This window comes from Python bivittatus, unplaced genomic scaffold, assembly GCF_059951505.1.
Source record: "Python bivittatus isolate LINGU-HERP-01145 unplaced genomic scaffold, Pbiv_v1 ctg000500_np1212, whole genome shotgun sequence".
Classification (NCBI taxonomy): Eukaryota; Metazoa; Chordata; class Lepidosauria; order Squamata; family Pythonidae; genus Python; species Python bivittatus.
The window spans coordinates 641,409-665,651 of NW_028277079.1; the positions used below are offsets into that span (position 1 = coordinate 641,409).

At 57.4% G+C, this 24,243-nt stretch overlaps 1 protein-coding gene across 6 annotated transcripts in view; it reads left to right on the top strand.

Annotated features, from left to right (window-relative positions):
* Positions 1-24,243, top strand: part of KCNN1 (potassium calcium-activated channel subfamily N member 1) — a 41,690-nt gene extending 17,447 nt beyond the window's left edge. For 4 of the 6 annotated variants that reach the window (XM_088147357.1, XM_088147356.1, XM_088147355.1 and 1 more), the window contains 8 exons: positions 4,856-5,308; positions 8,606-8,701; positions 10,704-11,122; positions 14,072-14,213; positions 15,081-15,191; positions 15,704-15,831; positions 17,960-18,029; positions 18,993-24,243. In XM_088147357.1, the coding sequence (XP_088003483.1) occupies positions 4,856-5,308; positions 8,606-8,701; positions 10,704-11,122; positions 14,072-14,213; positions 15,081-15,191; positions 15,704-15,831; positions 17,960-18,029; positions 18,993-19,277 (1,704 nt within the window). In that variant the 3' untranslated portion in view covers positions 19,278-24,243. The remainder of the gene's footprint in view (positions 1-4,855; positions 5,309-8,605; positions 8,702-10,703; positions 11,123-14,071; positions 14,214-15,080; positions 15,192-15,703; positions 15,832-17,959; positions 18,030-18,992) is intronic. The other 2 variants (XR_015797321.1, XM_088147353.1) reach the window with 2 other exon arrangements.

Here is a 24,243-nt window from a genome sequence, read left to right on the forward strand (position 1 = left end):
CCTCAGAGTGGCGCATTTTAGGAAGCTGCCTGATAAGTTGATCAGGAGTCACCTTCCGTGGCCTGGCGGACGACGGCTTCCGGAGTTCCCGGCCGTCACAGTCTCTGAGAGGAGCCGGTTGCAGCCAGTCAGGGTTTCTGCAGGGCCAGGAGGGAGCTGCCCCCCTTCCACCTGGGGAGGCCTCCAGGCTGCCCCTGGGATGGGCAGGCCACGTGCAGGGCGCCCCTTGGCCCCAGAGCCAAAAACAGCCCCCCCAGCCAGGACTGCCATGGGAGTTTCTCTGTGCAAAGCCAAGGGGCGGAGGAGGGGAGCCTTCCCCCGGGTTTCAACCTGGTCTGCCTTGCAGGACAGACCCAGCGCGGTGATGCGTTTCCGAAGCCGGCTCTCTTGCTCCACTGCTTCCTTCCACCTCTATCCTCCGCCCTCCCCCCATGAGTCCAGGAAGGCCTTTGACTGCCCTTCCAGCTTCCTCTTCCCCAAAGAGCCCCTCCTGGTCGGTGGCCCCTTCTTGCCCGTTGAAGAGCTCCCCCCAGGCCCTCCCCGCAATCTTCACCAGCAGCCAGGCGGGTGGGAGGCAGTCCCAGGGCTTCAAGAGCCAGGCGGAAGCGGAATTCTCCTCTCTCCCATTTCCCTCGCGAGCTCCGGCATTGGGGATGAAAAGGGCAGGAAGGCCCCAAGTTTGGGGGTCTGTGGAGGGGGCCTGTTTGGCAGAGGGGCCCACTCAGCCCCTCCCCGGCACGCTGCCTCTCCTTTGCCCAGGCCACCAACGCGCGGCTTTGTTTTCCTTTCTCCTGCTCTTTGAATCAAGCCGAACACCCGGGCTGCGGCTGTGTCGGAGTCCCAGGCACCCCTCCCGCTGTGGCCCCCCCACCACGGCCTGGCTGGCCAGGGTCATTTGATGGCCAGCGGGGCCTTTGGCCGGCAGCCGGGGGGCTCTTCTTTCACTCCTCCCAGTTGCCCTCCTTTCCCAGGTCAGCACCCTTGCGCAGGCCCTCTGCACCCCAACCGGGGAGAGGAGCAGAGCAGCAGTCTGGGGCTGGAGACCGCCTCGCGGCGATCCGGGAGGGTCCCAGGGCAGGCATTGCCCTGCCCGGCACCTTTGTGCCTCCCTCTGGACTCCCCTGGCCAGCTCGAGCCTTCAGAGGCTGCTCCCGAGAGAGTGGAGAGAGGAGGATTCCTCGCTGGGCTGTCCTGCGGTGTTGTTTCTCTCCCTCCTGCTTTTGCTTGGCTCACTGCCGAACTCTCAGTGGGGCCCTTCTTTCAGTCCCGCAGTCCAGGGAAGAAGAGGTGAGGGGCAGAAGGGCTTCTCTGTGCTTCCAGGGAGCTCCTGGGATTCACACTTTCCCACCATTGTGACAGCACGGCTTTAAACTACTTCCTTCCTTAGGCTGCCTTTTTTATTTAAACAATAACGTTTATTCGCTTGCCATCCAAATACTGGGGACAAGTATGTGAAAGAGTCTCAGACAACACCTCCCTAATTCACAGGAGTATAAGAAGCAGGGGGGGGAGGTAAAGCGCAGTCAGATGTGCAAGGTTGATGTCAGTCCCACGATGGAGACCAGACGAAGAAATCAACCCCAGAAGGCTAAACTACCTTTGCTAAGATTGGCTGTACAGTAGCAAAATCTCTGACTGTGCTTTTCCTCCTCCCCCCTATACTCCTGTGAATTAGGGAGGTGTCCGTCTGAGACAGTTTTCCATACCTTCTGCATGACTTGGACTCCAGTCACGTTTTTTGCCTTGCTGCTTTGGTAGGGGATCTTGCCCGCCTCCACGAAAGTCGTCTTCTTTGCTCTCCGCGGGGGGAGGAACAGTGTGGGGCCTTGTTCTAGGTGGTCCCCAGTCCAACCCGAACCAGAGGTCTGCTGCTGCTCAGGAGGGGTGGGAAGAAGGCACCTGCGAGGGCCCACGGAAGTTGGCCTGCGATGCCGAACCACGAGGGGAGGAATCCTGTTCCAGGGGAAGGGCCAGGAATCCTGCCAAGCTCCTATGTGGCCTTCAGAGGCAGGAGCCAGCTACAGTGGTACCTCGGTTCACGAACTTAATTCGTTCCACGATTCTGGTCGCGAACTGAATTGGTCGTGAACCGAATCAAGTTTTCCCATAAGGTTCAATGTAAATACGGTTAATCCATTCTGAACCGTATGTATTTTTTTTTTAAACCACAAAAACATGACGTAAAATACAGTACAGTACAGTATGAAGAGAGAGAAAACTAACCTTGCTCGAGGCGACTTCTGGCGTGGAGGACAGGAAGGCGGGTGGGGAGGCGGTTATTGCTTGGAGGGAGAGTCCCCCTCCCTACAGGAAGCCACGACCACGTGCCACAGCAGGGAAAATGGCCACAGATCCTGTTCGTCACCCGATGCGGAGTTCGCTAATGGAAGCAAAATTTTGCAAACGGTGCTGTTCGTGAACCGAATTGTTCGTGAACAGAAGCGTTCGTGACCTGAGGTATTACTGTACATGGCCAGCAGCAGGCAGGCGGGGGGGTTGCGGTGGGGGCCTGGCCCTTGCCCTTGCCCTTGCCCTTGCCCTTGCCCTTGCCCTTGCCCTTGCCCGCCAAATGAACCCACCCATTGTGGGGAGCCTTAATCTGGTTTCTGGTTTGGGCATCCTATCTCAGGTGAAGATGGTCGCTGTGTACTGTTAATCCAGTTTGGGAGTTTAACATCCTGTGTGAACCCCGCCAGTGTGAGATGGGGGGGTGGCTTGTGCTAAGGACCCTTCGTCTTTGGGTGCCGTTCTTTGCACACAGAAGCCTCTGGGTTCAATCCCAGACTTTTGCGAGTCAACCTGCGCGTGGCCCCTGAAAACTTCAGGGGTCTTAAGGAATTCTTGAAAGTGTGATTGCAATAGAAGGGAAGAGCTCCTTACAGACAGAGCTGGGGAGTCATCCTGGTATCTCTGCTTGCTTTTCCTTCAAGCTAAATCCTGGCTTTCTCTGGCCTGCCCTCCCTCCCTCTGCTTTTGGATTGCCCAGACGCCCTCAAAGCCAAGCGTGGATTTGGGTTCCCCGGTAGGCAGCCTGCGCTCAGTGGGAGACGTCGAGGGCTCCCCACGCTGAGGGCCTCTGCTGCGGCTCAGGAATCCCCCGGGTGTCTTCCCCGTCCCCTTTGCTTGTCACTTTCATCTTCTGGCCGCGCCGGGTCCTGATGCTCTGATGCTGGTTTATTTCCAGCTTTCTTTCTCTTCCCGAAAGCCGCCAACTCCCTCACCCTGTCACTGTGCTGCCAGCTCCAGGGATCTGGCCCGGGGGCCTGCCACCACCAGGACATCCTGGGTGCCAAAGCTTTGAGCCCTACGGGGAGCAATTAAGCACAACAGGAGAAGCAGTGCTCGGGAGCTGGGCAGGATGCGGGCGAGGCAGAGAGCAGACTGGGTTCAGTGACCGTTCTTGGTAACTGCCAGAGTTGTCTGGAGCACAGATGTTTCTTTGTGAACCTCGTGGGCCCTTCGGGGTGGTTTTCTGGCAGTTTGTAGCAGCAGCTGGCCCTGCCTTTCTCCAGGAGGGAGGTTTTCTCGGTGTCCCACGCTGGCCCAGAGCTCTTCCCATCCAGATGCTAACCGGATCCAGCCCTGTTTCGGCTGCCTACGTGCCGCCCCCTGCTGAGATGTAGAATAAACGTAGAAATACATTTTAAGAACCAACGGAATGAATCCAGTGTGGACACATATGTGTTGTGTGCCAAAACCAGAGCTTTGCTCGCACCGTCGCAGCCGCCACGTTGACTTTTTTGACCAGGTCCCACTGGTCTGAGCAGCTCAGGGCTGGCACGCTGCGTGGCTGGGTTGGTTGGGAGTTTTGGGCGCTTCAGTGCCCCGCTGGGTGACCTCATTGGTGCAGGAGACGGGAGGCTCCCCATTCGGCCGGAACCTGTGTCCCGGCATTGCCTCTGCCCGCATGAGGAGGGGTGGTCCGTGGGCAGTGTGGGAAGCCTCGTGGCCGGCAGGTTCCTTACTTGGCGGGTGGGGCAGAGCTTCCGTCTTTTCTGGGCGTTCGTTGTTCCTGCGGATGGGTGGCGTGGGCCGCTCCCTGGCGGTGATGGGCTTGGGTTATTAGGCTGACCGGGAGAGGGCTCTGGTTTACCTTCATGGACGTGTGTAATGGGCTAATGCTGGATCTCTGCTGGCGAGCTTTGATAGGCCCACGGGTAGAGTTGGAGTCTGCGTGTCTGTTGATCGCTGCTTGGGGGGGCGACCACCTTCTGGGCTTCTCCAAAACACCCGTGTTGGGGATGCTCCTGGGCGGGAATGGAGCATCTGCAGGGCAAAAAAACCAGGCCGGAGAGCTCCCAACTGTGCACGGAAGCTCTTTCCTGCTGAGGCAGTTCCTGGGACTGAGGAAGGCGCATTTCCCCCCAGGATGACCTTCCTCCCGTCCTCCAAGCCCTCGCCCCATGGCTCCCCACCTTTTCCTGGAGGCGACTCCCAGCGCAGGTGTGCGGCAGTCACCTCAGGGGTGCTGAGGGCCAGAGCAGCACGTGGAGACTGTCACCTTGCAGGCACCATCCTCTCCCCGAGGGACCTCTGGGCCCAGGGCGGCTTCTGCTAGCCATCTTGGCTGCTGGATCTGCTCCGGCCAGATGGCACAGCTGAGCCATGGGCATCCCCAGCGGGCTTCCGGGGCTTTTCTTTGGCTCTGTGTGCAGCCGGCTGGCCCTCATCTGGGGGTCATCCTTCACCGCTTACCACAACTCCAGCTCTCCTCCCACGAGGAAGCCTTGGCTGAACCAGGCGGCCCCCTGAAGGGGACGCGCACCCTTGCCTGGTTGCAGCTGGCAGCTGCCCCAAGCAGTGCCTGCTCTGTCAACATCTGGCACTGATGGGTTCTTTTTCTTCCACCCTGAAGGCAAATGCAAATTGCCCCACCCTGAGCCATGCTGGGTCCACGCGCACGGTCAGCGAGTGCAGCCCCTTCTCCGAGATAGCCATGAACAGCTGCAGGCACAATGGGGGAGCCATCCGACCGCTCAGCCACTTGGGCGCCTCCCCCCGCCACCTGCACGATCTGGATGCTGAGACGCAGCCCCTGCAGACTTTCCCCGACTCCGGCTTGGAGGTGGTGGTGGCCAAGACCGATCGTGTCAAGGGCTCGGACCCCCAGCTGGATGGAAGGGTGGAGGGGGCCGGGTGGCGCAGCCACCGCCACAAGAGAAACCAGAACATTGGCCACCGGCTGGGCCACCGGCGAGCTCTCTTTGAGAAACGCAAGCGGCTGAGCGACTATGCCTTGATCTTCGGCATGTTTGGCATCGTGGTCATGGTGACAGAAACCGAGCTGTCCTGGGGCATCTACTCAAAGGTAAGGGTCTGCTGACCGGATGGGACACACCTGGAGCAGGCGGTGGGTGAGTCCTTGGGGAGGCCAAGCCCTGAAACTCTTCCGGTGGCCACCATCTCGTTGTCCTTGTGTTGCAGTGAGATGGTTGCTGTGATGTTGGGCAGGGTGCCCTCGAAGGTTGGGGTTGTGGGGTCCACCTCTGGTGAGAGCCTTTGATCAGACCTCTGACTCTAAGAGGGTCGAACCGGGTGGCCCCTTTCAAGCTGCTGGCGATTCCTTCAAACTCTTTCAGCCAGGGTTTCCCAGCTATGTTGGATGCCAGTTTCAGAATTTCCTTGAATTTCCAACTTCAGGTTGGGGAAGGCTGCCTTAACAATTTGGGGCTGGGGTCTCTCACCCTCCTCACCAGGGCAGAATCCCAGACCCACTGAATCCTTAAATTGAGGTCATGCAGTCCAACCTGCTGCTCAATAGGGGCGTCTGAATTGAAGCGCCCCCCGAAGATGAGCATCTGGTTTGTGCACGGACACATCCAGGGAAGGCAGCCGCCATCTCTGGGTCGTTGGCTCAACGGTGAAGCTGCTGTTGCACAGAAATGGGCTTGTTCGACTCCAGTTGAAGAGCAAGTAAAATATAGTAAATGCTCCCCCAATCAACAGTGTAATGAATTTAAAAAATTACAAATCACCGAGGAACCTTGATTCAAAATAATTACTCCCCACTTTCTGCGGGGGGAACCCCACTCAACCTCCGCGCAGCCCTTCCTGGAAAAGCCAGATCTTAATGGCCTTCCTACACGCCAGCAGGACTGGTGCTGCTGGATCCCAGGCGGGGGGCAGGGGGATGTTTCAGCAGCAGCCGAGGGACCCTGAGGGAGCCCTCCCGGCCAGGTCTCGCTGGACCCTCAGAAGCCCTGGGGGCAGGATCTCCTGAGCCATGGAGGTGGCCCCAGCAGCTTGAGCTGCCCCAGGATCCAGTGCCACTCCCAAAGTAGAGGGGCTGGGGGGAGAAGGCAAAACTTGTTCAGTCAGGCTTATGTGGACACTGTTCACCCCTCCCTCCCTCCCTCCCTTCCTCTGCTTCCACCCACGGGCCTCTGGGGCTTGGAGCTTCTCCCCCTAGCCTGCTCCTCAACTTCACCCCCAGGACTTCTTTCCTTTCTAGATGGCCAGCCCAGCTCAGCCCCCCTCTTTCACGGATACCCCAATATGGAGAAGCCTGCTCTTCGCTGCCCCGTACAGTCTAATACTCGTTGCAGATCTTTCAGGTTCTCAGCCAACGTGTTTTACTTCCCTCTTAGAGCACCTTTGCTACCTTCAGCAACCAACGTTCGACTCCGTGTTTGTGCAAAACCTTTTATCAAGCCTATTCGCTTTGTCACATGAATCAGCAAAGGTACAAATGCCCTTTTCGCTCACATCCGGGTATTCCTGACCCGCTGGAGCGCAGAAGCCTGGCCAGCCCAGCAAAAGTCGCGTGGCGTTTCCCCGATTTCGTTCCTCGCCTCCTCCCGTCAGAGTTCGGCCAAGGACCTCCCAGGCACAGCGGGAGGAAGCCTGCAGCCCCTGCGTTGCCACGGGCTCCGCTCTGTCCCTGCGTGGCGAGGAACGGGAGCCGCTCTCTTCCCGTCCTCAGCTCCAGAGGCGTCTCCGCGTGCACGTGGCACGAATCACGCAGCCTCTCCGTAAGCATGCCGCACGCCCGTGCTTCTTCAGTCACACCGCCCACATTCGCAGCCTTCCTGTTCTTCAGCTTGTCTGACTTCCATCATTTTTCTGTGGGGATTTTCCTCTTTCGCTTCGTCATGCCACCAACTTTCCTTTTTCATACTGCTCTTCGGCACAGCTCCCCACGCTTCTGTGGCACTCGGCAATGGACTTTTTTCATCCCATTTGCATGGGAGGTTATTATAACGCCTGGTGCTGTTTTGTACAATAGAGCATTTTCTCTTGCTGCAATCATTCCCCTTTCGCTCCAGTTTCTTTTGCTGCTTCTCTCTTCTTCTACGGGTGTGTATATGTATGCGTGTGTGTCTATACACACACACACACACACACACACACGTATGCTACTAAATCCTGGTCTGCCCCACCTTCAGGACCCCCCATTGCCTTTTTATCCTTCGCTAATTCTGTCCTTCATTCTTGCGTCTTCGAACGGCCCAGGCGCTGTTTCTGCATTCTCTCGTCTTCTTTGCGCCCATCCATTCACGTCACCTAACAGAATAACTTTTTCCCCTGGATTCCTCCATCCAGAACGTTCCCATTTTCCCCAAATTCGTGCCGGTTCTACCAGTTCCACCGTGCTCCGGTGGGTCACGCACGGCTCTCCCCAGCCTGTTTCCGTCGGAAGCCACCACACCGATTCCTGCTCTCCGGCGCAGATTTTAGCCCTTCTGTCCAGAACTGGACCGGCACCTTCCTGCCCGGAGGGATTCATCAGCTTCCTCGGTAGCATCCAGCCATCGTCCTTTAGACCTGAGGCCTCCTTCTCCTTCCTCTTAGTTTCCCAGTCGCACAACATACCTCTCCTTCCTTCCTTCCTTCCTTCCTTCCTTCCTTCCTTCCTTCCTTCCTTCCTTCCACCCACCCACCAGTCCTACTACACACTCCTCTTAGGCGCCAAGCTGCACCCTTCCAGATGCCACGTCCCCCCCAGAAGGCCCACGGACCCATCATGGCTTTGGCCATCCAGGTTTTCGTTCGACCCTTTTGAGTAACCCCCAAAAGGCGCAGGCCAGGTTCCAGCCGTAGCTGTACCTGAGCCCCAGGCAGCCTTTCTTGGCGACAGCGCCGGTCGGTTTTGGAGCGTCTTGGTCGGAACGGCCCCCAAATGACTGTATTACGTCCCACCCGTGGCGCCTAAAGCAGGGTGGGAGGGAAGGCCCATTTCTTTGATTTCGGCAGCCCCGTGAGACAGAGCAGGATTGCCGAGAGCGAGCGAGGAACGAAATGCTCAGGTTAACCCGTCCCCGTCTCTGGAGGTCTGGAAGATGAGCATGGCCGAATGGGTTTTCCCCCACTCCGCCCGGGGCCGGACTAGATGACCTTTGGATTCGCTTCCAGCTCCACGATCCTACGATCCCCACCCACGCCCACCTGGCTGAGAGGGTCACTCCCGCCCGGACCGTGACCTGCCAGAATGGATCAGGGAGCGGCTCCTCCGACCGCCAGGAGATCGCCTTGGCTCCAACCCTGTTTCTGTCACCCCAAAGCATGGCAATGCCATCTGCGGGGATCCCGCCAGAACTGGGAACAATGGGCCGCAGGTTTGTCTCTTCCTCCCTGACTCTCTTTCGCCCGCCTCTTCTCCCGTCAGGATTCGTCCTACTCGTTTGCCCTGAAATGCCTTATCAGCCTTTCCACCGCCATCCTCCTGGGGCTCATCGTCATGTACCACGCACGGGAGATCCAGGTGAGGTGCCTTGCCGTGGGGCTGCCCCTTTGCTCCTGAGGGCCCTTGCGTGTCCTGGGTTGGGGGAGGAGAGACCCCTTGCTCCAGGCCTCGCTGGGTTGAGCCTGGTCCTGGGGGGGCAGAGGGGCATTGGGGCACAAGGAGCAGCCGGGCCGCCCGGATATGGGGCAGGGGTGGGATGGGGAGGATGCTGCATCTGGGAGCGGGGCAGAGGGTCCAGTGGGGCTGCCCGGCACCCTCTTTCGGAGCCCTTGGCCAGGATCGGTGCCAGGGAGAAGTCGAAGCGGCTCTGGGCTTCGTTGTGCTGGTGCAGGTGAGAACCGCAGCCGAGAGGAGCCTCAGGGCCCTGGGAAGGGTCCTCTGCGGCACGGGCAGAATCGCAGGAGCCCAGGGGTCCTGTAGCCTCGCCCCCTGTTCGGGGGGCTGCAGGTGGCTGGGCTCCTGCCCCTCATTCGTCCCCAGCCCTCTCCTGCAGCCTCTCTCTCACAGGGGAGCCCGCCCCCTGCCCCCTCGAGGTAGCCTTCCGCCGCCGAATGGCCCTGAGCACCAGCGGTGGGAAACTGGGTGCCAAGAGGCGGGTTTGGGGTGGGCTGCCTGGCCCAATTACTTTTTCTGGATTCTTCTTCCCATTCATTCATCCACCCACCCACTCACCGATCGGTGCTGCCTAGCAGAATCGCTTTTTCCTCTGGATCTCATTCATTCAGAAATTTTATTTCTGTATTTATTACTTTGTTTCGTTTATATCGCTGCCCATCTCAAGTATGTGATTCTGGGCAGCTGACAGTGTTAAAAACAAATAAAAATATATATAATACAAAACTAAAACAAGAAATAAAATACGCAACTCCTGGGCCATTTTCCCCAAAGCTCATCTCTGGCTCTCCTGTTTCCACCAGTCACTGGAATAAAAACGTGGAGGTGGATTCCTACTTCCGTACGCCGCCCCCCCCCCCCGGTGCCACTTACCCTTTTGGCAAACATTTTAGTGCTTTTCTTTGTAATTCTGTCCTCTGCATGTCGTCAGCAACACTGGCTGCTTCCATCTGGATCTGTAACACCCCTCCCATTTCTGTATTTCGACCTCTGTTTTTCTTTTCTTCGATGGTGCGCGTTGGCTCCCGCTCTTTACCGTTACTCCTCTTGCATTCCAAGTTGTATGTCATCTTAGGGTGCTGCCTTTATTCATTTATACGTTAATGAGAATGCCTGCGTCCTTTCCATCAAAGTAGAAGTGACTAGCGCAGCCGCAAACTTTTAAAAGGGCAGGTGGGCCAGAGGGTGGCCGCGATTTGGATCTCACGGTTATGGCTGCTAATCACGCGTGAGGGCTTCGTGTGTCGCCCTCCCCAGTTCGGTCCCCTGGAGAGGAGCTGGGTCTGGGAGTTCAGCCCTCCCAGCTGCTCTGTCGGGGGCTGGCTTGGAATCCTAAAGTTGGGAGGACCCCTCGAGGAGATCCAGTCCGCCCCAACCTACCCCCTCTCAGTGCAGGAATCCAGATTAAAGGGGGCTCTCTAGCCTCGAACACAGCCCGGTTGGTTAGGTGGATAAGCAGCTCCTCTCTGACCTGCAAACAGGAAGCACCATAACCCTGCTTTAAATAAATCTAGGATCTGTAAGCTGTGGTAACTCAGAGTAGATTTGAGCTCCTCTCTTTGGGGTTCCCGGGGGTAACTGATGGGCTGGACAGGATAATCTGGTCAGCGCCTTGCACTGGCTTTGCTCGTCCCTTGCCTCCGTTTTCTCCCTGGTCCGCTTTGCAAGAAATCGGTCAACTCTGCTCTCGGCCGATGCCTGCTGTATGGCGGTGTTTTCTCCTTTTACTCACAACGGGGCAGAAAACAGCAGCGACAGGCCGAGGGCTTCAGACTCCTGTCCCTGGGGCGGCGGTGGGCGTGCTCGGCCAGCTTTCCAGAGACTTATCCCCTAGCTGGGCGGGCGGCAGGGTTTGCGGCAGAGCCCTGGTGCCCACCGCCTGGCCGTCCTTGGTTCTCCCGTCCAGCTGTTCATGGTGGACAACGGTGCGGATGACTGGCGGATTGCGATGACCTACGAGCGGATCTTCTTCATCACGCTGGAGCTGCTGGTCTGCGCCATCCACCCCATCCCCGGGCAGTACTTCTTCACCTGGACGACCCGCCTGGCCTTCACCTACGCCACCTCCGAGGCCAGCACCGACGTGGACATCACCCTGTCTATCCCCATGTTCCTGCGCCTCTACCTGATCGGGCGCGTGATGCTCCTGCACAGCAAGCTCTTCACCGACGCCTCTTCCCGCAGCATCGGTGCCTTGAACAAGATCAACTTCAACACCCGCTTTGTCATGAAGACCCTGATGACCATCTGCCCTGGGACCGTCCTCCTGGTCTTCAGCATCTCCTCCTGGATCATCGCGGCCTGGACGGTGCGGGTGTGCGAGAGGTGGGAGCCCTTTCCTCCAGAAGGGGACTCGGGGCAGGGAGGTGGAGGGAGAGGAGGCCCTGGGGGATGTGATGGGGGGCCTGAGTACCGGCCCCGTCGTCTGAACCAGGCTCTGGCTTGAGCAGGAGACCGGCAAGTTGACCAGGCGGGGGAACAGGGTGGCAGGCCTGGAACAGCCCGAGCGGGACGGAGGGGGTCTTCCTGCCAGGAGAGCGTTCAGTAATCCCAGGTGGGGCAGCCAAGGGGCCCACCAATAGAAGGGCAGGGCAGCCCCCTTGGGCAGGTCCCCACAGATCCTGTGGGCACCAAAGAGGCGGAAATTCGCCCCCCTGCTGTGAGATCAAGAAATGGGTGCCAAGCCAGCTGATGGCCAGTGGCAATCCCAAGGCTGCCCATCCAGGGAACTGGGCAGATGATGGTCAGAAGAACAGCCGGGGCTGTTGCAAAAGCCAGGAGCAGAATCAGCGCATTGTTGGCTGCACGAAAAAGGCGACGGTCTTAGCAGGAGACAAAGCAGAGTATCGTCTTCTGGGTTCACCTCCTCCGGCGAAGGAATGGCGTTCCCCCAGGAAACTGTGAAGAGCAGGATGAAGGGGCTGGGTTGAACGGAGGAGCTGCTTCTTAGGGAATGAAACAGGAGAAGGGTAATTTCTTCGCCGAGGAAACGAAGTTCAGACGGGGCAGGATGGGGGAGCCCAGGCTGGGCAGCAGTGCTCGGAAAGGACCTCTGAATAGGCGTTGATTTGCAAACCGAACACGAGCCAGGAGTAAGTTCGGGCTGCGGAAAAAGGCGGACGTGGTTGTCGTCTGCCTCAGCAGGGGCGTCGCTCCCAAATCACGGGAAGGAGCTGTTCCCTTTTGCTCTGCTTTGTTAGGCCTCAGCCCGTTCTGGGGGGAGAGGAGCAGGTTCAGAGAATGGCGGTGAGGGTTGGTGGCACTAGGGGGATGTTCTCCCCAAATGCTTCAGGAGGTCACACCTGCTCCCCCTCCTTAAGTTGCTGGAAGGCGGATTTTGGCTAGGCATTCAGGAAGGCTCCGTCCCAGAAGAGGGTTTGATTGGGGGATCGGGGACCTGGAGGGGTGGAGGGCCCCCCCGCAGTTGGGGGGACACGCACAGAAGTCCCTGGGGATGCTTGAATTTGGATTCCTGCACGCAGCAGGGGGTGGCCTGGATGACCTCCAGAGCCCTTCCCACTCCAGTTCTGTGAATAAAAACAACCACGGCTAGTAATTATGTGGCATTCCTCTCCCTCCGAGCGCACTGGAGCCCTTGCGCTGTTCTAAGGGCCTTCCGCAGAGAAGCGCCGCTTCCCTCGCGTCTCAAGGCTGGAGTCTCGGAGGAACCGAGCGCTGGAACTGCTGCAGAAAAGTCTCGGCACTTTCCACGCCCCTCCGCTCCAGTCGGTGGTGGGCCGGAACAGCATTAAACCGCAGGGCTTTTTGGGCAAAGCTCTGCGGCTTCCCTCTGCCCCCAGTGCGCCCCAGAGCAGCTTCCTGCCCTGCTGGCTGGGCCAGGCCAATCCCGAGGGGGCTGCGTCGAGGCCCCAAAGTTCCCAGGGTCCTCCTCACCTGAGCCAGGAAATGTGGGTCAGGCTTTCCCAGCCGGGCTCCCTCCAGATTCCTTGGGCTGCAGCGGCTGGCAGTGGGCGCCGGCTTCGGGAACGCTCCGCTGGATGCCCCGGGCGCCTCCTGTTCCCAAGGCTGCTTCCCTCACCTCCCCTTAAGGGCCGGGCTCTGACTGCTCTGGGCCACACTGATCCTTCCCTTTGCCGAGGAACCCTTCCAGAGTTGGGCTGGGGCTCTTGACGTGCAGGGTCCCAGATCTTCCCGTTCTGGGTGGCCTTTCCCGGTGCTGCACTCTGACACACCCCGGTGCAAGCCACGGCGATGTCTTGCACCAGGACGTGAGTTCTGCCTGGTGCAAAGGATGCCGTTCCTCTCCTTGGCACAATGAAGCCCCTCGCCTTGCTCTGCTCCTCCCGCGGACACCGACACCTGCAGGCAGGGGGGCCAGAAAGGACAGGTCTTGGCCCTCCGCAGGGCACCCGGTCAGGGCTAGTCAACGCTGGACCCCTGTCGGGGTTCTCTGCTCCAGTCCCTTCCCTTCACAGCACCCGAAGGTAGGAGGACCCCAGCAGGTCCACCCTCAACATTTGGACCACGAAGCAAAAGCTGACTGGCCCTTCCTGCTTGGTCGCAGCTGGCGCTTTGGCCCAGCACCCTGCAAAGCTGGTGGGGCTTCCTCCGAAAGGCGCGGCCAAATGATCGCCATAATCAGAGAGAAGCCAGTCCCAGATGAATGGCATTGGATACAACTTGCTTTTCGTTAACTATTCCACTCAAATAGAGGGTTTTCCTGATCCTTTTTGGGGTTCGGCCTCTGCCGTTTGTCACATGTGGCTGGGCTCACGTATGGCCGCGTCCAGGATAAAAAGCAGGATGGAGCTCCTGCCCTCCCCAGCTCACCTGTGGGCAGGACGTCCTGGGGGAGGCAGCCGGGCTGCCAGAACTGAGCCCCACAGCCTCGAGGAAGGAAGCAAAACCACAACGTGTCAGTTCATCGCAAAAGCGGACAAGACTCTCACCTCGTTTGCTCCCTGGGCTTCAGAACACCCCGCTTGGCTTCCTTGACCAAGGGATGTTCTGAAGCTCGGGGGACGATGCCCGCCCTCCCCCCTGCATTGTGGCCGAGATGGGTCTCTTTTGGGCCGCGTGATATTTTCCGGCGCCTGGAGACAGCCTGCTGTGGTGTTGGACTCCAGCACCCATGACTCCCAGCCAGCCTGACCAGATACTGGGCGGGCGAAGGCTTGCATCCAGGCAGGGCCGCTCCGTCCTGGGGAAGCCCCGAGATGGGATTCCTCCGCAGACCCTCGGCTCTTTGCTGGGGGGGGCGCAGCGAGGAGGACTCACCGGGCGCTGAGGGAGGCCCCGTCTCTTCCCGCGCAGGTACCACGACAAGCAAGACGTGACCAGCAACTTCCTGGGGGCCATGTGGCTGATCTCCATCACCTTCCTCTCCATCGGCTACGGAGACATGGTTCCCCACACCTACTGCGGGAAGGGGGTCTGCCTGCTCACCGGCATTATGGTAAGGCTCCGGAGCCAAGTGGCCCCCCACTCCCGAGGTCCTCAGTGGGACAGGGCCAAGAAACGCCATCCGGCCCAGCCCAAGCTCTCCCGACAGTATCATGTCTTTCAAATGCCTCTTCGAGCAAGATGCCACCTGATTAATAGCAGAAGCCAGTTGTGCTGAGGTCAACGCGTTTTACTTTTGAGGAAACACGGATACAGTTGGGGGTGGGGGGGGCAGGATCATCAGCAGCAGCAGCAAGAGAGCAAAAGAAGCACAGCTTCATTTTGTTTCTGAGTCATTTTCAAAAATCTGATTTTTCACCTGCATTTTGAAGGGGGCATTCTGCATCACCTCCGTCCCAACCTGTTTTTCTCCAAGAATTTCACACCAGGTCCTAAAACGAGCTTGAAGGATCTGTAAAGAGTGGAAGGGACACTTTGCACATTGAAATTTTTTTTATGTTATAAGAAAACCCAATCTCCTTGCAGGTAGAAATCTAACCTAGCGGGACTTGGATTTCCCCCAACACTTTTTTTTTTGGCCGATTGCTCCCTTTGTATAGGGGAAAAAAGCATTCTAAACTCCTCACACATTACATTGCAGCCTGAAATCTCACACCTGCTTAATTGTGCTATATTTTCCTGACATGCTCGATTTTTCTTTGCAAGGAATTTTAGAAATTCTTGGAATATTAGAAATGCAAAAATCAAAACAACAGGGCAACTCGCTCAACTTACGCAGCTCCCACAAAATTGGAACAGCCCTTGAGGATACACCACGATGCCTTCAAAGCAGGAATGATGAGCGGATTTGGGCTGCCCCCTTCCTTGCATCTCTCCGTGGGGAAAGTGACTTTCTTCACGCCCATTTGCTGTGTTTCAGGGTGCAGGGTGCACGGCACTAGTGGTTGCCGTTGTGGCCCGGAAGCTAGAGCTCACCAAAGCTGAGAAACACGTCCACAACTTCATGATGGACACGCAGTTAACCAAGCGGGTAAGAGAGGGGACCGCGGAGGAACGACGAGAAGTGGGGGGGGTTCTGTCCGGCTGCAGGTCGGCCTACGTGCATCGTTTACGCTTGCCGATGCTGAACTGCATTTGACGGCCTTTCTCCCCCTTGGGAGAGACCCCTTAGGATCCGCTTCTGATCCCTTCTGACTTTGCCCATCGGCAAGCGTGGGCGCCCCACTGCTCGGCCTTCCCTCCGGGTCACTCAGAGAGATGCTAAAAAGCATCGCTCCCAACGCTGCTCCCTGGAGACCCCCTTTGTGCGTCCCTCTGGGGGTGAGGATCGCCCCCCGTTTTTCCTGCTTTTTAGCTGGGGGCCATCCACAAAGCCCCAAATCTGCAGCAGCTTGGGGGGCCTTTGGAGCAAGATCTCTTTGGGGAAGAAGTGGGTCAGTGGGGAGCAAGTGAGGAAGGGGCTCCCCAGTGCCGTTTTGGCGCTCTTCCCTTGCCCATCTGGGGCCGGGCTTTCCCTTCTCACCTGATGCCACCCCCTCCCAGGTGAAAAATTCGGCGGCCAACGTGCTCAGGGAAACGTGGCTGATCTACAAGCACACCAAGCTGGTGAAAAAGCTTGACCACGCCAAGGTGCGGAAACACCAGCGTAAGTTCCTCCAAGCCATCCATCAGTAAGTCGACCTGTTTACCTGCTTCCTGCCCACCCCGCTCCGCCTTAACCCCGTCTCTGCCATGCCCCCCCATTAATCCAGGGAACCCGCCCATGAGGACCCCCGTCCCGTGGTCACCACCCATAACCTCCGAGGCGCCTGAACGGTGCCGCCTGGTGCGTGGCGGGTGGACTGGGCCGACCCGGTGCTCCTCCCTCTCAAGGCAGGTGTTGGGAACTGGCTCCCGCTCTGGCCTGGCCCGGAGTGGGAGGGTTGCGCTCTGCGAAGGCCCCTGGAGGGAGGACTCAGAGATGGAGGGGCCCCGCCAAGCTTTCTGGCCATCTTGTTCGGCCGCCTCTTTTACTGGAGGCTCGGCCCAGGGTGCAAACTGGGACATCCACTGGCAGAGGAGACGACCCTCACCCTAAGTTTCCAGTCCTCATGGCTGTGAATGAAAGGCAGCTCTCAGTAGGAGCCTTTGGCTGCTCCATAGGAGCCTCTCCTACCGCAAGCCCTGGACCCCGGCGTGGCCTGCCTCGGTGGGAGGGTGGTGCCAGCCGGTCAGCGAGACCCTGGCTTGGGCAGAGGGGCAGGCAGGGAATCTCTCCGTTGCGCAGGGGCACCGGCAGCTGGTCAGCAAGGCTTCAGTGGGCAAAGAAGCGCCATTGCTGGCCTTGGCAGAGCTTGACCCAGGGACCCCTTGCAAGGACCGCCAGGCTCTGCCACCCAAAGAGGGTCAGCCCCAGGCCCGCCGGTGCTGAGCTGAGCAGGAATATCAGTGGCAGAGCCAAGGTGGTCCTTCCCGCTTGGCATTTTCTGACCCGTCCGTGTGGGTCTGGGGGTCAGGGAACCGTGGGCTGCTTGCAAAATGTTACTAAGGGTGAGGTGGGGTCGCAGAGGACTCCTTTACCGCGGGGCTTCCCTGTGGTGGAGGAAGCCAAACCGACGATTCTCCCCGTCGAATCTGGGCTCCCGCGCGGCCTCGCAGGTGGGCAGGCTGGTCACCTGCTGGTGATGCCAGGCAAGGGGAACCCGGTCCGTCCCTCGCTTGGGCTGAATCTCCCGATCTCCACGGCAGATCTCCTTGATCTGGCCGGTGACCGGGCAAGGCTGCTTTGGGGAGGGCCTCTCCGCTGTGCCCACCTCATTCCTGGCCCGGGAGGGCCTCTCCTCCACACCCCTCTCGCTCAGGACCCTGACCCTGACGGAGAAGCCCTCGGTTGCCTCCTCCGGGCCAGACGTGTTTCTAGTCCGTTGCGGGGCTGGATCACGCCAAGTCCTCTTCCTTCCTAACCCTTCGGGGAGCGTCAGGCAAGAACACAGGATCGGCGGTCCTCCACTGCTGTCATCCTCTCCTCTGCCCCCGGCATCTGGTACTTAGAGGTAGATTATCCCTGGATGTGGAAGTTCCATTACGCCTCACAGTTAATAGGTATTAGTGGCCTTATTGTTTGCCAGTCAGTAATAAAAACCAAAGAAACTGTCCAGCTGGATTAGATGAAAGCATAACGCAGAGACAGGGAAACGGCCTTCAAATGCGGGTGGGTTCCGACTCCCATCATCCCTGCCATTGATTGCACTGTCTGGGGCTAATGGGAGCTGCCACAGATTTCCTACTCTCGTTCTAGACCATCAAGGTGGGTGATGGTTGACTCTTTGTATTCAGAGATAGACTGCTTCTGAAGGTGGAAGTTCCACTTAGATCGAGTACTTTTTGGTAGAAGCTTCTTCCCAATCCAGTGGCTCTTACAGCGATCGTGTGCCTGCATGTTCCAACAGTTTGGGCTGCGAATTTATAAACTTTACAGGTTTTGCAGTTTATGAGGGGGATCCAGGGAAGGACCCCAAAGGCGTGTAGAAATGAAGGAAACGGGCAGCAGAAAGGCAGCTGTAAAGTGTTCGTTGCACTCCAAGAGCCTTGGAGAAATAGGAAGGTTGTTGATGGGGCGCCCCCGCCCGCCCAGAGGCAAGCAGAGGGGCTGCCCCCATGACCGGAGGTCCCACTGCAAGCCTTTGGGTCCGAGGACTGAGTGTGTTCATCTGCAGGGGAGGTGGGAGCCTTTCCTCCCTCCCCCCCCCCGCCTGGTTGGTTGCTTAAGTCCTTGAGAAGATGATGGTGAAGACGATGATGACAGTTTTTGCTTTCCAGGTTAAGAAGTGTGAAGATGGAGCAAAGGAAACTCAGCGATCAAGCTAACATGCTGGTGGACCTGTCAAAGGTTCGCAGTGTTGGGGGGACTGGAAAGGCAGGAGGAGACCCCCCCGTTTTGGTGGCAGGGAGGGCTCCCCCCATCCCGAGGCCCCAGTCAGCGATCCTGCGGAGGGGTTTCCCGGGGGGGTCGGTGCCGGACTCGGGAAAGACCCTTTGCGCCCTGCGCCGGGAGAGGGACCCGGACCTGCCTCTGATGGGGGCGGGGGGCGGGTTAGGAGGGGCCGCCTTCGCACAGGGCGACTTCATTAGGGCTTGTCTTAGGGGAGCTTCTAGATCAAGAAGGTTTAGCCCGTTTCCTTCAGCTGCAGTGGCCAAGTTTGAAAAGCTTCGCCTGCTTTTTAGGCGTGCTGTGCATGGAACGCACGTTTAAAAAAAACAGGGTGGGTTTTGATCACACCGTAGCGGCTGCCACCTTGACGTTTTCGGACCACTCTCTGCCGATGCCCCTGACCCCCCCTTCTCACCTCCCTGCAGCCGGCAATGCTGGCCGTGATACCTTAACTGTCAGGTCCGTGTTCCTTGCAGCATCACACGCTCAGTCCAGCACTCACTGCAAATCATTCAAGTTCTACGGTTTACGCATTTCCCGCATTGTTCGTCCATTGTGCTGTATTGCTTCCTACCTGTTTTTAAATTAGTTCCTGCTGAGGAACTTTACGGGCTGAACAACTTAGAGGTTTAATAGATATTAAATCTGTAGGGAAACAGGGCAGGGATGTCCATTTCAGGTCAGGTCAGGGCGTCGGACAGAACCTAGGGAGAAACGGGTGGCCGGCAGAACGGGTGCAACGCGACCCCAGGACTGTGCCCCACTCAGCGACCAAGCTGCCGCCGCCGCCACCCCTGTTCCACCCCCACCCTCCCCCCCGAGATTCTGTACGTCATAAGGGTAGCCCTGTAAAGAAAGCGCTGCAGTAGTCCAGCCGGTTGCAGTCCACACGCAGATGACTTTATTTCTCTTCCTCGGCAGACGCAGAACATCATGTACGACATGGTGTCGGAACTGCAAGAGCGCAATGAAGACCTGGAGAAGCGCATCAGCGCGTTGGAGGGCAAAATTGACACACTGGGATTCACCCTGCACGCACTGCCGGGTCTCGTGAGCCAAGCCGTGTGGCAGCAGCACCAGCACCAGCACCGGGCCCTGCCCCGCGTCTACGGCACCTCCAACGGCTCCGAGCGCTCCTCGTGGACCCCCACACAGCAGCAGAGGTCTCCCCCCACCGCACCCCACACCTCCTCCGACAGCGGCTGATGCGGGCCCGGAGGTCCAGAGCCTGCGCCCGCTACGCGTGGCCACCATGTGGCCGGATCCCCTCTGGGCTTTTTTCTGGAAAGCCCCTGGAAGGACAGCAGCCCCCCCCCGTGTCCCAGTAGGGAGGGGGAGGGCCGGGCGGCATTTGGCTCGGCCTGGAGAACAGACCACCACGCCCGGCCGGTTCCAGAGCAACTTTTGGCAAAGTGTTGGGGCAGGGAGGGGCAGCCTTGGTCAAAATAATCCATGTTCATAGGAAGGAAGGAGAAGGGAAGTTGGGTCGCTGCGGGAGCCTCAGATTTGCCGCTGGAAGAGGAAAGGGAAGCTCTTAAAACCCCGAGGAAGTGGGGGCTTGCCCCATTCCCCGTGGGCATCTGCAGGGGAGCGAGGGGCGGGCCTGTGGCGGATGACGGCACCGTGCACGTGACATGAGTGGGGTTGGAACCAGACCCCTGTGCCTCCAGGGAGCCCACACGGACGTTCTGCAGCACCCCATTTTTGATAATGAGATCCGAAGGAACGTCTTGTGGGTCAGCCGTGAAGTGCATTGTGTTGCTTGGCGCAACTGATATTCCCATACGCCAATACGCACCTGATGAACGTGTCTGTTAATATAATGGCATGCAAAAGCGTGGCACCCCTGGCCAAATTATATGTTTCAAGGAATAGCCGCGTGAAGAGAAGCCGACACTACCTCTGCACGGGACAAAGTTAAAGAGGACGTCCTTCTGTAAGTCTGAATGCGTCCCTACTACTTGCACGCAGTTATTTACAGGTTCAGAATAAGAAAACTGCCTGGAATCCGGCCAGCCCACAGATCACTGCAAGGACCCAGCTGAAGAGTTGGTTGCTACCGGAGTTGTGATCTCCTGCTCCGCAGCCCAGCGTTGCTCACCCGACAGTGCTCGGCACAGGAGAACGGTCAAAAGGAAACCCATTCCCCTGCCTTACCACGAAAGCCGTTACCCGGGGCACCCGAAAGAAAACCTTGACGGCCTGAAATGCCCTGGAACAAAGGGTTTTGGACTGACGTGGCAAAACGCAAACCGTTCAGTTGCAGTGACGCAAAGCACTTTTTGGAGAAAGGGTGAAGCATTTGAAAAGAGGAGCAGCCTCGCTGACTGGTTAAGAATAGAGGGGGTCCCGGGCAGCCCGTGGCCCAGGAAATACCACACGGGTGGAAGGCAGAATGGATTCAACTAAATATCAACATATCCTGGAGGTTAATGCTGTGTAGCCAGTAAAGAAATTGAAGCTGAAAAGGGGTCAGACATTTCACGGGACAACACTCGGAAAGATACTCCCAGATCAACCACGAAGTGCTTACAAGAAAGAGGAGGAAAGATTTTGAATGGCTTTCACAATCCCCACGTACTACTGAAAGTCTGTGGGGAGATCTCAAGCATGCAGTGCCTGCCAGGAGACCTAAGAATCTTTCCGACCTAGGAGAGTTCGGCAAGGAAGAGCGGGGGGGAAGCCCCAAAGTTAGAATAGCATGATCCTCAGTTGCTCCAGGAAATGTTTGGAAGCTGTTACTTCTGCCCGAGGGGGTCAAAGCTCCTGCCCTAGCCATACTCAGTCTTTTGGGGTTTTCTAGTATCTGCAGTATGCATTCAAATTTGCTGAAAGATGCTGTGTTTTTCTTTTACGTGTAGAGGTTGTGCCAACTTCTGTTCACTTTGGCTTTCTTGGAAACGGGGGTGCCTAAAGTTGTGGAGGCAACCGGACCTCCCTGGGGCTGGGGCAGCCTCCAGTCTGCCGGGTGAGATTTAAGGTTTAGAGTGCAGGTGTTCTGAGCCCCCCCCGCCCGCCCCACGCACACGCTGGCGCTGAAGGACGGCCCAGACTCCAGCCTCTCTCTCAGATGCTCCTCCTCAGCTTCAGTCCTCCCTGGAGTATGGAGGGGCTTGTCCTCCTGGCCCCAACCCCCCCATCCAGCCCGTCTGTGCCCGTCTCCTCTCCATTTCCCCTTGGGCAACCGGCTTTGCATGCCTCAGCCACCTTTTCTGATCCAACGAAGCTGGCCTCCCCCCTTTCCATAGCACTGCACTGAATATTAAACACGGTGTTCCAGATGAGGGTGAATAAGGAGGCGCTGCAAACATTAAAACTGCATTTGGCTTTTTTGCAACCTCGTCATGCTGCTGATTCACACGTAGCTTTTGGCCTCGACATTCTGATCGCTGCTGCTGCTGCTGCCCTTTGGGGCTGTCGCCTTCCCTTTGCAGAGGTTGGCCTCTGTTCGCGTCCCTTTCGCGGGCGGTTGGAAGATTAGGGCTGCGTTCGTGCAGGGCGTTTAACCAGGTTTTCGCACAGCAGGACAGGTCCGTTAATTAAGTTTTTCCCAGCTTAGCATGTGGTGTGAAGCCCAGCTGTTCACTTAGCTGACGGTTAAAGCTGTTCCTCAACCCCAGAAAGTGAATTGCCCCGTAACCAGCTGGCTGCCCACATCCTTTGCAGACCAGATGCCCGGCCTGGACGTCTTCTCTCTGCTGCAAAGGAAGGGGGCTGAAGGAGACCCAGGGAGGACTGCGCCAAAGGGCTTCTGGTTTAAAAGCCCCCCAGTGTTGCAAGGGAAGCTGCCGGCAGTGAGCAGAGCAAGACAAACTCCTTATCTGGGCAGACCGGAGAGGCTGGGCAGGGGCGGGGAGGGAGACCTCCCTGGGGCGCGCGTGGGAGTGTCACATTGAAACTGGCCCTCCAGTGGGGGGCGATTCAGCCCTGTACCCCGAGCGGGACGGGCTGAGCCTGCTCCGGGTTCTGGCGGTTTTGGCACAAGGGCTCCCAAAGCAGATTATGTTCTCCCCTTTCATTGTTTAAATGACGCAATCGCTCTTAGTGCCCCTTCCCAGTGGAACCCCTCCCTGCCGTTCCCCTCCCCCCCCCGCATCCCACCCAAACCCTAATCTGTATTCCTTTTCCTCCTTCCTCACTCTGAAGACTTCGCTTCCCGCTCCTGCTGTTTTCTTGCCGTGCAACTTGGCTCCAGCTGTGCGGCCTCGTTTGCACCACGCGCCTGTCCTGGCTGAAAACGAGATTGGGCTGTTTGGGTCTCTGCGGTGGGGCACCGTTGTTCTTCCTCCAGCTGTCTGTGTGTGAACCAAACCATCAGCGTAAGCCATAACAAGGTTTATTATTTGGGCGTTGCATGCTAGGTGAATGCAGCAATTAACGCTTGATAACCCAGGTTTAGGGTGTAATGTATTGTGAGAATCGGCCATAACGCTTTGTAGGGATGAAAAGAATACAGCGAACAGTCCAGTCAGAGTTAACCCTTTTTTTTTTTAACGGGGATTGATTCTCTCCTGCTCCGGCCGCTGAGCTTAGAGGGCCTTTCTCCTTCCGAGACGGACACCTAGTTCCCCAGACCCTCCAGGCCCCCTTCAGCTCAGTTCCAGTTCAAGCTGATTCAAGTTGGTGCCCCCCCAGCCCTCGCGAAAGCCAACTCCATGGCGAGGCATCGTGGCTAATGGCTGGGATTATACCTCTCCTCCCCTTACTTCTCTGGGTCTCCCATCAAGGGACAGTCAGATATAAACTCTTGGCAAAAGGAGGCTCTGCTGAAACCAGATCAGATCAAGGGAGCACTAGGCATTTCTGTGTCTAGCACCTGCTAGATGCCTCTGGAGCCAAATGTTCCTGCCCTGTTTGTTCCCCCTCCCTGCCCCAATAGGTAAGGTCGCAGCACGCTGCCTTTGGACATGGAAGTTCCATCGCAGCTCAGGCCATCCGGTCCGACCTGCCAAATCCAGACAAAATCCACAAAAGAAAGCAACACTATTCCAGCAGTAGAGGAACTATGTAGCTCAGGGTTGAATGGTTGGGGTCTCCCTGTTCTCAGTTTTTTTCCCCCCTGCAGACCTCCCATCACCCAGCTAAGCAAGTGGAAGCCCAGCAGCAAAGCTAAATTCACAATCCTAACTATTTGCTGCCCTCTAGTGGTTGGTCAGATTTCAGAAGCTGCCGTGCTAGCATCTGTAAGATCTAAGTCACTGTTTCTCAACCTTGGCAACTTTAAGAGGGGTGGACCTCATCTCCCAGAATTCCGCACCCTGGGAATTCTGGGAGTTGAAGTCCACCCCTCTTGAGGTTGCCAAGGTTGAGAAACACTGTTCTAGGGTGTAAATGTAAACGTGCAGCCCTTGCCAGGCTCAGTTGAACACTTCATCAAATATTGTGCGTGCATAATTAGAATCTGATCCAGGCCTGACCTTGTGTGGATTTTAGGCTGCGGTTCTAGGGCCTCCTGAGCGCAAGGCGGCTGCCTTCCGAGCTGTCACTTCTCAGAGGAGCTGCCAGTCCTACGATCTGGCTGAAAAGGGGGGTTCTTGCATTGGAAAGGTTCCTCTTTGCGTGTGCAGAGAAACTTTTTCCAAAGCTTTGGGTGAGAATTCGGAACATTCACCAGAATTCTATATAAAAAAAACACACGAAATAAACGCTTCAGCTCCTTCAGATGGCAGCAAGTAAATAGTATTGCAGTAGGGTCTCGCTTATCCGACCTAAACGGGCCGGCAGAACGTCGGATAAGCGAAAATGTCGGATAACACACAGTAACGATTGAGTGCGGTAAAGAAACAAAACAAAAACCGATCCGCTGCGCCTGTTGCAATCGATTTTTGCGTTGCGGCGCCGCACCGTCAGGAGCAACAAGAAAGGGTACACTCACGCTCGCAAACAAGCGGCGCACTTTTCTCGTCGCCAATTTATGCGTGTTGCTGTGTTTTTTAGGGGCGTCGGATAAGACGGAAGGTCGGATAAGCGAAGGTCGGTTAAACGAGACTCTGCTGTGTCTTCATTTCACTCAGGGTATTTTATGCTTTTCCATTCAAATCTCCAAAGAGCAGCTGAGATGGACATGAGCAACAATTAACAGGAAATTGGCTCTTTTAATTTAATTTTGCAAGTGGTTCTTAATGGGGGGGCACGAGTTTCCAATACGGAAAAAAGGGGGAGGGGTGAGAGG